Source organism: Urocitellus parryii, chromosome 5 (assembly GCF_045843805.1).
Source record: "Urocitellus parryii isolate mUroPar1 chromosome 5, mUroPar1.hap1, whole genome shotgun sequence".
NCBI lineage: Eukaryota > Metazoa > Chordata > Mammalia > Rodentia > Sciuridae > Urocitellus > Urocitellus parryii.
The window spans coordinates 180,116,881-180,129,359 of NC_135535.1; the positions used below are offsets into that span (position 1 = coordinate 180,116,881).

A 12,479-nucleotide genomic window follows, 5' to 3' on the forward strand; every position below is an offset into this window, starting at 1 on the left:
CTACTGGCTGTGTGGTCATGTTATGACCTGACCTCATTGGTACTAGCCTCAGCAACTCAGCATCACGAGAAGCAGGGGTATAGTGCCCTACAAGCTATGTCATCACTCTCTAGTGACTTAGTAGGATATGGTGTGGTTACATGTTCATCCTTAAAGTGCTGAACATAGATTATACAAACTTCTCTAGAAAATTAATATCAATTAGAGAAAGGCCAGACCCTCTCTGGGACCTCCAAGGCTCCACAAGCAAGGCCTATTACCCCTCTGACCATCATTTAGTACTTTCCCTCTCTTTATTCTTCTAGCCGCCCTGGCCTTCTGCCCAGGCTCTGTCCTACCTCAGGGTCTTGGCATGTGCAATTCCAGTGCCCTTAAATGCACTTACCTCTACTCCTTTGCTCTTACTCAAGATCACCTTCTCAGAGGCCTTTCCAATCACCCTATCCTTCTTAATCTTCCTTGCTTTTTCCCTTCCTTAGCACTTGTGATTGTTAAGACTATACATTTTCTCTATTTATCTTATTTATTGTGTTTCCCTCCAAACTAGAACATAAGCACCATGAATATGGTGACATTTATCTGTTTTGTTCACTGCTGTAGCTCAGAGTCTAGGGAAGGTCTGATGCTTACTATAATACATTCAATAAATAATTGTTGAAAGAATAAATGAAGCTCAAGCCCCTCTTTAACAACTATAGAACTCTTGAAGTGGTTCACATCATTAAGTATGTAGAAGTAGCACAGGAAGAGAGGACTACTGTAATAATTGAACTTTCTGGGGCATAGAAGGGAACACTGCTATTGAGCTTGATGTTAAAGGAGACAAGAAAAAAGACTTGGTAAAGATTGGGGAGAATAAAATTCCAAGTGAAGGAAATCTTATATTGAAAAAAAGAAACATCTTGAGAATCCAAAATACACTCATTCAACATGGGGTACAACCATGAACAAGCCAGAAAAAAAAAATTCCTGTCCTTAGGGAGATTACATTCTGGTGGTTCTATGCCAGGCATTCTGATCATGGACACAAAGCAGCAGGAAGCCATCACAAGTTCTTGCGCAGGAAGACCCTCAATTACAGAAGATTTCTGTAGCCACATGAAGGATGGATTTGATTGGGAAGGGAACGTAGAAGGGTGGGAGTGCCCAGAATGTTCCATAGTAGAAGATCAGATATGTAGGGCTGATGGGAGTAAGGCAGATGGATAGATATCACTGTAGAAGGTGGGTCTTTCTAAAAGGCCTGTGATAAAGCAACTGAGAAAGGATCTTAAAGCCCCAGAATGTGAGAACAACATAAACATGTGCCCTCTAATGGAGAGGAAGGAAGGTGGCAGAGACCATTGGAGGACTTTGAGTCAGGGAGTTGGGGAAGGCAAGGCCATATTAGGACAGTTCCTTTGATCTTTGGCCATGGTTCCATCACTGGGCTGTGCGACCACAGGAAGGACCATGGTCTTCTCTGGTCTTGTTCACCAGTGCTCATGCACATTTACCATTTTATTCTCTATAGTCAGCGTGTGGCCCATGAGAAGTTGGAAACCATTTGAATCTAGTCAGTTGCACCGGATATGTGAAGCCAAATTTTTGTTGCTTTTGTCTGAAATTTGCCACCTGTCAACATTCCAAAGCTGTTTATTAATAAGGACAAGTTTTAAGATATTATGTTTTTGGTACCATACATGCTAAGCAAACACTCTACCACTGAGCCCCAGCCCCAACCCCTACCTGGACTTCATGAAAGCTGTTTTGATAAGAATCAAAGTGCCGATGTCTTGGGGGGGGCACCAGAATCAGGAGGCACCACACAGCTCTGTAGGTTCAAACAGCAATTCTTTATTCCGGATCTCACACCAGCCTCCACACACGTTCAGGGGCAGTCTCGTTCTGCCGCACACTTCACCTACTCCACGAGGCTTTTTCCAAAATCCCATTTGAATCTCACGAGAACTCAACGGGAACAAGCAACAGGAACACCCTAATCCCAGCAGCAATAATCTTCAACCTCAACTTCCCTAAAACCCATATTCTTAAACCGGGAAACGCCTTAAACCGGGAACACCCTAAGCCCAAGGACCGGGATACTTCCTCAAACCTGCAGGATACTTCCTCAAACCTGGATCCACCCTCGATCACCTTGAGCAGGGTCATCTTTCTCAAACACACAAGCAAGGTCGCAGCAAATTTCCAAGGCAAGTCCATTTAACATGGGGTACACTGGCAAGGATTACGATGCGTCAATACCTACTTGGTAATGTCCCTCAGCATCTCCCCCCTTCTGATTAATTAAACAACAAGCAATGTGGCTTAGGACCGTGCCTGGTAGGTTGTCCAATTCAACATGTGGTTCTTACCCGTCATGGGAGAGCTGACCTTTGGGCGTCAACTTCCTGTCTTAGGTTGAATCCACTGCAACCAGATCAACCCGTCACTGACTACCGGTCCAGCATTCAGCCATGCTTGTGGATAGGCCTAAGCACCAGTGGGGGGGTGAGGTTCTTGCCTCACCTCTGTTGGCCCCCAAATTTTAGACCATCACTAGTAGAAGGGAGGAAGACACAGAAATGCCAAGACACCAAGCCAATTGACGGCTCCTTTGGAAAAATTGCGTCACTGGTGACACCATCAGCAAAGATGCCAGCATTACCACAATTAACATGGGGTGCGCTGGCAAGGAAATTGCATCACTGGTGACACCATCAGCATCAAAGAACCAGTTTTTCTTTTTCCTGGCATAGCCAATTGTCTTGAATTCAATCTGTGTTTGTGAAAGACACCTCAGAGGGTTTTTGTTTTTGTTTTTGTTTTTTTTGGGTTTTTTGATCAAAGAGGAGTCGAAGTTATTTCCAGGCTCTTTTGCCTTAAACATAAAAACCCTCTCACTTGTCCCATGAGAGGTAAAACAGGAATGGGATGGAGCCTTTTAATTGTCTAGTATAGTGAGCCAGTTCAGAGCAAAAAACCTATTTGGTGAAATTGTTTCTTGAAATTTTTTTCTGAAATACCATTTTTGATTATCTGATAGAAATCACATTTGTGCTATCCACAATACAAATGGAGGGCTTTTCAGGGGGAAGACAGTCTGTGAATTTTCTGTAGTAGAACTTGACTATCAGTTGGCAGATCTGAAAGAACTCTAGGAGCCTAAAAAAAGGGAACAGTGACCAGAATAGTGTATGTGTGTGTGTGTGTGTGTGTGTGTGTGTGTGTGTGTGTATGTTGCTAAGGACTGAACCCAAGGCCTTGCACATGCTAAGCAAGCACTCTACCACTGAGCCACACCCTGGCCCAGTGGTTCCTTTCAAGAGCACATCCCAGCTTTGTCAATTGGACCTGATGTCTAGCACCACTTCCTGAAAAGAGTCTGGCTTCCTGCATGTGAAAACTGCCTGCCACATGGCCCATGAAAGACAGCAGTTTCTCCTCTCTGGGTAATCTGGCTGGTTTCATGAAAAACAAACAGCCATTGTGTTTTTTCTTTGGTACTATAGCTTTTGAAAATCATCTATGGAAAATACTTAAACTTTCTCTCTGGCTTGAATCTTATGTCTTGAATAAGAAATAAGAATATGCCGGGTGCTGTGGTGCATGCCTGTAATCCCAGATTCAGGAGGCTGAGGCAGGAGGATCACGAGTTCAAAGCCAGCCTTAACAACTGTGAGGCACTAATCAACTTAGTGAGACCCTGTCTCTAAATAAAATACAAAATAGGGTTGGGGATGTGGCTCACTGGTCAAGTGCTCCTGTGTTCAATTTTTGGTATCCAAAATAAAACAAAACAAAAAAAAAGAAATAAGAATATGATTAAAGACTTGAATATATCTTAGTAATGTGGTCATCATTGCAAAATCTGGGCAAATGTGGAAACATGTACATCCAACTGTTCAGTGAATAACTCCTTATTTGGAGTTAACAAAATACTCTCACTAGGAAAACGAAGAAACAGTTATAATTACATCAAGCTGGACCCTGCCTCAGGTCTTTTGCAGTTTTTGTTCCCTGATCCTTATTCCTGGTCACCCAGGCTTCAGCTCAAATGTCACAGTCACAGAGAAGTTTCCTTGACTCTCAACCTAACACCTTCTGTCCCATCCAACTGTGCTCAATCACTTTATCACATTCCTTGGTATCAGTGTGGCCAGCACCCTGTCAGAGCAGGTTTCTGACCAGGAGGTGTGAGCTGCCTGGGAAAATAAAAAGTCTGAAGTAATCAGTAAGAAATGTGACAAAGCCAAAGATCAATTTAAAATGTGGAGAACCTGATGTGTCTTCCAGTCCTGAGGGGAACTGGAACTACAGAAAAAGGTCCCGATTTTTTATTTACGGGGGAGTACATAAAAGGCAGGCATAAGGTTTCAATGGGAGGCATCTTCTTTCAGTGCTTGTGGTGCTGCTTTCCCGTGCAGGGGTCTTGTAGTAAACAGTTTGATTGGCATTTAGCCAACTGGGAAGCTTTGCTTCAATTTGTGAGCTGGGACAGGGTGCCATGTGACTTGGGCATTCTCAAACCAGAGGATTCCCTTTGGGAATTCCCCAAATCAGGCTTCCCTGCCTAATGGTTCAAATGTTACTCACTTCACACACAGCTCATGGATGGCTTCCTACACCTTGATTTAATCTCTCTTCTTAGAGTTTATCATGACTTGAAGTCACTTATTTACTCCTTTTCTAGTTTATCTGTATCCGTAACTGGATTATAAACTCCAAAGAGCATGGACTTAGTCAGTCTTTTTCATTGTAGTAATTTGTATGATAAGAATAATGCCTGAGTAGACTTGGAAGGAAAATAAAATAAGAAAACTGTCATTTATAAAAACAAAACAAAAAACTTAATAGGTAGAACTTTTTGAATGCTTGAGAGGGAGTGAAGCATTTAAACTTCTGCTGCCCTTTATTCATCTAAAGCACATGTTTGTTAGATCTGTTTTTGTCTATATCACAGCTTAAGGAATGAAGTTGGGGAATATTTAGGATACTTTTTCCAGATCCCAGATCCCTGGCATCAAAGAGAACATTTCTGATACAACAGTTGTACTAGGATGTTTTGGCTTCAAATAATTCAGATCCTGTCCTGTGGGAGGATGGCCTCAAGGTTGGTTGATTTAGCAGCTTAAAATGCCATCAGGGACTCAGATTTTTTCTTTTTTTCTGCTCTACTGACATTACATTCTAACCAGGCAAGACAATGAGAAGAAGAGAAATGCTTCCTGCTCTGCACCTCTGCCTCAACAGATTCCTTCCAGGTTCTCATGGGCCATAATTAGGAACATACCCACTGTGGAACAAATCACTGGTGAGGGAATGAGATTACCCAGACTTGATCAGATACATCCTTGAACCTGGGGAAGAGGCAGGTATATGAACACAGAGGAAGTTCTTTGGGGACCTGGGGTAAGGGAAAAGTGTTGTGCTTTGTTGGGCAGCAACAGATAATGAAGTACATAAAACATTTTATCCTATGTTTTGTAGTGTTCGATGTAGTATTTAAAGACTTGTTAAGGATTCTGGGGATTGAGGCAGACCAGAGACCCATATAATTACAGATCTTTGTTTTAAGTCCAAGTTTCTTCTGAATAGAATGAGGAAGAATTTCGATTTGTGTGCAGACAGCTCCTACTCACCAAGAAAGAGGACAGAAAGAAACTCGGTTCCTTATTCAGCTGTTTGGATCCCAACGTGTTGTTAGAGAAGTACAGACTGTTCTGTAGAATCCATCTCATTTGCATATGCTTCTCCATTTTGTTATCATATCCTTCCCCAAAGCCTAAGAACAAAGTTTAAGGATTGTTTGGAGAGTTGAGGGAGGTAGAAATTGGAGTGTCAGGATGGAAGGAATGGCACGGCAAGACCATTTCCTATTCACTTTCTCTGATCTGTTTATAGCCAATTAAAGTAACTTTTATATTATTCTTCTATTGGAGCTTTTTGTTTGTTTGTCTCTTCATAAGTTGAGACTAAGAAGACAATAAATAAGGGGAATGATGGCCCAACATATTCAAAACACCTCAGCCTCTAGGTTATCACCAATTGCTTACCTTCAAAGGATGGTTGCAATGCAAAGAGCATGTCAAGCCAGGCAATGTCATGGAGAGGTGGGATTTGATATTTGGTAATATATACTAAATATTTTAAAGATATTAAACAATTTGTGGTAAGTTTTTAATTAAGGTCTATTCTTGTTTTTCATTATTTGTCACTTGTATTTTGATAGACCCATATGACCTATTAAACTGCCAGTTTGAGACACTTCCCTGTCCTCGTGCCTTATCTGATCAGTGACCTAGTTTTGTCCATTTTTCCTTTTCATAACAACTCACTCAGTCTTGGCCCCTGCCACAATACAGGCAAATATATTTATGTTTGAGTTCTTCCTCAGTTATTTTATAAGTGCCTCATGGCTAAAGATAGGCTATTTTCTTTTTTAATGTTTCTGGTAACTTCTGATAACAATCAAAAGACCAGACAGAAAAGTGAGAAAATCATTGTTTATTGATTTCTTATTGATATTTTCTCTTCTGATTTTGGTTTTAGATTCTAATGAAAACAGTTGCACCAAAAATATCCTGGTCATCCTTGGCTTTTCCTGTGTCATATCCGTGATAGTTTTGATCGCTGTGGGGATTTCCCAGAACAAACCATTACCACAAAATGTTAAGGCAAGTCAAATCCATGTGTGTTTGTGTGTGTGTGTCTCTGTGTGTTTGTGTATGTGTGTATGTGTGTGTGTGTGTATGAGAGAGAGAGAGAGAGAGAGAGAGAGAGAGAGAGAGAGAGAGGAAAAGCCCCAAGTGGAGTGTGGAAAGGGGTGTGAGGATAAATTAGAGCATACGGGAAGAATTGAGGATACAGCTCCAAGTTACAAGTTACAATCCATTGGATGAGGGAGATAAAATGGAAACAGATGCTCATTCTGTAAGAGGAAATGCCTTGATTAAATTAGTAGCGGGAAGATAACTGCCTTTATTATTGTTCAGCCATTCAGTAAGTCAGCCCTTCAACAAAGATGACTACTTCATTAACCTCATCCACATCTTTGTTGTACCATGTTCTATGGTCACAGTCATATGCTCATATCCTAGGGTCTAGTTTTATCTCTACAATTTACTCATTTTTCATCATGGGTCAATCACAACACTGCACTCTGCTCTTTTTGCTCTGTTATTATCACTATCACCAAAATAATAAAGTTTATTAGCTCTGTATAAAGCATATCAGAAATCAAAGATTATAGAGAAGATGTGTTTCTTATCTTCAAAAATATAGAAAAAGCAGGAAAATAAATACAAAAAGGTGAAAGTATGTCTGCATGTATCAAACAGTCATTTGAAATAAATTCTTAGGAAAATTTCTTGTGAAATTTCTACTTTTAAAGAGCTAGTTAAAATCATTAAAATCATTAGGCTTATTAACATTCTGTGTTGTATTTCTGCTTCATTTTCAGTTTATTAAAGTCTTGAATTATGTTCATTATTTAGTCTGTTCATTAAAAAACAAAACATGTAATAAATTTATATTTATTGAAAACATACCACTTTAAACTTGCACTGAAGTGAGAGTAAACAAATCTATATAGGTCAGGCTGGTACAAACATGCTAACAAGTACACATGTGCACATGGGCAATGGCATATCCAGAGGTTGACTTAACTACAGAGGTCCTTGAACGTGTGTGCAGAAGTGCATCCTCTGGTATTTAAGGTGATGACCTGTGAGGCTGGATGGATGAATGCACATGCCAGGGTTCTGAAACTTATGCCTCCCACCCAAAGCTCTTGCGATAAAGAAGAGGAGTGGGTGTTACATTGGTGTCCTTTTGTCACACAAGTTTGCCCCAGTGAGGCTGAGTGCAGCAGCTGCTTTGTCTAGACAGAAGGCCGAGGCTGTCTTACTGTCCATGCTCTCTTGCCTTTTAATGTTGAGTGATGTTGGTTCTCTTGGCAAAACTTCACTCACAGTAGAAGGCTCATGACATCTTGGTTCTGCTATTTGTTTACCAGCTCCAAAAGAGCATGACTGCCTTCTTGATATGACCTTTTTGCATGTTCAGTGTTACATCACTGGAGAGAAGGACTGCCCAGAAGGCAAAATCCATGACAGACTCAGGCTCTGTGCGCCTAGTGAATACTTGTGGTCATGGATGACTTTCCTTCATTCACTCTGGTCTTCAAGTCCATTGTGCTTCTGTGTTGTTCTGTTGGCCTGGCAAATGGAACAAGGGCTTTGGCATTCTTTCAATCAAAGGTATGGGTATTTGAAGAGCGGCCACTGACATTGAAATGAATCTATGTAACATCACTGATTTATTTCACACAAATGTAGTTTGATATAAGAAAACTAGCTATCTGTTGAGATTGTACACTAATTTTAGTATGAATTCTGCCACATAAAAGGGAGAAAAAAATTGGGCAATACAGACACAGAATAGTTCCATCACTGCAGAGAGTTCTACTGGACATTGCAACTTTAGAGTAAACTCTTTGAAATATCTGTGAAAACATTCAAAGCTAGGTTGAATGATTAAGATGTGTGAGAAAACATTTTATAAAATCTAAAGTAAGGGAAAAAATGAAACATTTTTTGTGTGACTTGTAAACTAGTACCAGGATCATCCCCAGATATCATGGCTACTAAAGCATTTTAGGTGGTTAATTGGAATAATGTACAATGGTCTCTCAGTATCTTTGAGGGATTAGTTCCAAGACTGCCTCATAGATTCCCAAATCTGTAGATGCTCAAGTCTTTTATATAAAATGGGGGATTATTTGCATAAAATGACTGTACATCTTCCAACATGTTTTAAATCATCTCTAGATTACTTATAATACCTTATATAATATACATTGTATGTAGTGGTAGTTATACTCTATTTTTTAGATAATAATGACAGGAAAAAATAGTCTTAATGTTTAGTATAGATGCAATTATTTTCTGAATACTTTTGCTCCTTAGTTGATTGGATCCATGGGTATGGAGTTCACAGAGACAGAAGGCTGACTGTTTTGTGTCTACAAATTACCACTTAAAAAATAACATCATTTGGACATTTGTTCTGTGTTGATGATGCAATATAGTGTTATATCTGCTGACCCTATCTGGCTTCAGCCTTGTTGGGGAGGTGGTGGCCTCATGCCTGGGGCACATCTGCACAACACTGCCACAACTCCTTGTTGTACTGATGTTTTTACTTGGCCAGATACTGCTAGGGTATGCGGACAGTGGCTAGGTTTCATTTGTCTTCACATACATTTTATTTGTTCATTGATTTAACAAAAAGTCTTTGAACATCTGCTCTATTTTCAGTTTTGGAGAGAGAGTGATAAGCAAGATTGGCAAAGTACACACCCTCATTGAGTCTAGTGAGGAAAATAATCATTAATCAAATAAGCACAAAATAAAGTTCAGTTACAAAGAACAAAACATCTGAATTGGGTGGTGGCTTCCCAAAATTTATTGACTCAGTGGATAAAGTGAATATCTTGAATAGATAAAACTGCTCCCTTCTTGGATGTGAAGAGCACAGGACCTGCCTTGCAGCAGGGAGCATCAGTGTGGGAAGCAGACTCTTGCTTCAGGACCCTCTAGAGATCCTGGTAACCCACTGTCACCCCTAGTGCCTTCTCAGGGCCTGGGGATCTACTCCTTAATTGCCTGCTCCCCACTGCACACTGGGAGTTGGTGTACTGTCACATTAGCATGAATATCCCACATTTTGGCACACAGACTGGCCAATGTGAAATCACATGCCTTCCTTAAAAGTTTCCACTTACATGGAATATAGCCTCAGTGACTAGACTGTTTTCATTTTGTTTCCAGATCTACTGTTTTATAGTTGAGACTTTGGGTAATTAAATTCCTCAGTTTTCACATACAAAGAGATAATAACAGTACCTACTTGGAGAATGGTTGTGGGGATTAAATGGTATAGAATATATGACTGACTTCTCAGAGTTCTGAGCACATCAGAAGCCCTCAGCAGACACCAAATGTCAACATTGCTTTACCGAAGATGTATTCTATGAAAGACCTCAAGCTTGTAGGGTGGTATGCATAGCTAGCACTCTGTAGGGGTTCTGACTTCTGCTAAAAGGTAATTGTTCTTCCCCATGCCTTTGTTTTTTTTCAAAATGAACTAAAGTGCTACTCTTAGATTAGTATTTCTGATTTTGTTTTTATGAAGAATTTACTTTGCTTTCCTTTCCAAATATTCTTGGAAAATATCTGTATTAATTTTATTCTACTGGACTTTAACATTATCTGCACCAGAAAATAGCATCTGGAGATGGATTATGGTCATAGTTTTAGAACAATGTGAATATACTTAATACCATTGAACTGTATATTTAAAAATGGTTAAAATGCTAAATTTTGTGTTATGTGTATTTTACCACTGTTTATAAGACAAATGACAAAGCAAAGCAGTAGTTTGTATTGAAGAAGTAGCATCTCATTTAAAGAAGAAGAGAAACCAGAAAGGAAGAAAATGGTCTGTAAATGTTTATAGGTCCTGCTTGCATCTCTGTAATTAATCTGATTTGTTTATAGAGTACTAGAGTCACATTCAAAGGATAAGCTTTGTTTATATACCAGCCTTACTAAGCCAGACTGATGAGATGGATAATGTTGTTAAAGCTCAGGAACTTTGAAGAAAGCTTTTAAAGAAACAGTATGTCTAAAGGAACCTGTGAAATTAGTGATCACACTGTTGCCTGTGTTGCCTGCTATCATAGTTCATTTTGAGTTTCTCTAACATAATGCCACAGACAAGATAATTTATAAAACACAGAAATTAATTTTCTCATTAATCTGGAGACTGAGAGAAAATAGCATCTGGATCAAGCACCCAGCATGTTTGGTATCTTGAAAGGTCCTCGTCTTTTTCCAAGATGGAAACTTAAATACTATATCTCAGGAAAGGAGAAACACTGTTCCTCGTATAGCAGTCAAGAAGAGGAGGGCAGATGCAGATGTACTTTCATTAAGCCATATTTGTCATTAATCCATTCCTGGAAGCAGAGCTTTCAGGTTCTAAACACTCTCATTAGGCCCCCACCTCCCACTACTGTTGCGTTGTTGATTGTGTTTCCAAACAAGAATATTGCAGGGGAAACATTCTCCTGGCTTATAAGGTATTTGGAGGATTGCATGAAACCATTCCAATGCCACTTCTTTATATTAGATTGTAAGTGTTAATCTCTTTTAGGATTGCAAGGAATTTAGGAAACGTATAGTTCCATCCTCCCTTTGTTATTTCATATGACTCGACAATTATCTGCTGAATTCCTTTTTTTTTTTTCTTAATATTTAGTAGTATATACCATGGAGGATACTGGCTATACTGTGGAAAGTACAGTAGATCTTCCCTCATGTGGGTTAAAATCTAATGGGAAAAACAGACATTAATCAAATAGCTACATAAATACATAATTACAAAATGTGCTCAGTATTGTCTTTATAAGAAAAAGACAAGCATTCTAATTAGGATGGTAGAACCTAATCATAGGAGAACAGAGAAGGTGGGGATCTCAGGCGAGGGGCTTTCTGGATAATGGCACTGGAGCATAAATTGCGTGGCCCATAGACAGGTATAAGCAGGCCAGTGCAACCGTAGGTGTTAAAACAAGGAGATTTAGACAAGAAGATTCAATGTCCCACTTCTAGAGAGTCGGGAAGAACCTCTGACACTCCAGTTTTCTCTTTCTTGCTACCTAAAGAGATTACACAAAAGCCTGGAACCATGATATTTATGCAGGTAGAATTATTTCCACCCCAAGGAGTGGTCTGCCCTACCTTCATGTGGCCTCTAGTCTCAGTGAGCTCAGGATCTGTTGCCATCCACATTTACATGTCTTCACAAGGCCACAAGGGCGCTGGTGGCCCTATCCATCAGGAAGGTCATTTCTACGGTTCTGCTTCCCAGACCATCACTTCTGTTCATGAGACATTGTTCATGAAGATCAGTTATGCTCTCTAAAATCATGTGCATGATCAAAATTAGCTTAGGACAAGATTGTATGCACAGTAAGATTACAACTGTATTAAAATATGCATTGAAAAAAGACTAGAAAAAAATTAACACATTAATTTTAGGAATAATAAAAGTATGTAGATGTAATGTTAAATGTCATTTTTTCTGTTAATTTTCTAAGTGATTAACTTTTAGTACTCTTAAAATAGAAAATAATATTGAAAGAACAATAAAGGATTGACACCACTTGAATCTTTGATTTTTTTTCTTTGATATGAAGGACATGTTCACATGGGCTTTTAGAAATGTTTTAAGTATGAGCCATAAAGAAACACTGAGTTCTACTGCCAGGCTTCTCTGAGACGTTCACTAGATAATAGGCTTGTTAGGCTAGGAGGGGGATAGAGCAGGAATATTCCCTAAGCTTCTGGGAAGCTTTATATGCTGAGATGCTTTATGAAATATGCCCTGGAAAAAATGCTGTGGTGATGGAAAAAAATCAAAAAGTGGTGGCT

At 39.5% G+C, this 12,479-nt stretch overlaps 1 protein-coding gene across 1 annotated transcript in view; it reads left to right on the plus strand.

The window, feature by feature from the left end:
• Positions 1-12,479, plus strand: part of Entpd1 (ectonucleoside triphosphate diphosphohydrolase 1) — a 112,618-nt gene that overhangs the window by 47,734 nt on the left and 52,405 nt on the right. The window contains exon 2 of the mRNA XM_026394800.2: positions 6,532-6,656. Within this exon, the coding sequence (XP_026250585.1) occupies positions 6,532-6,656 (125 nt within the window). The remainder of the gene's footprint in view (positions 1-6,531; positions 6,657-12,479) is intronic.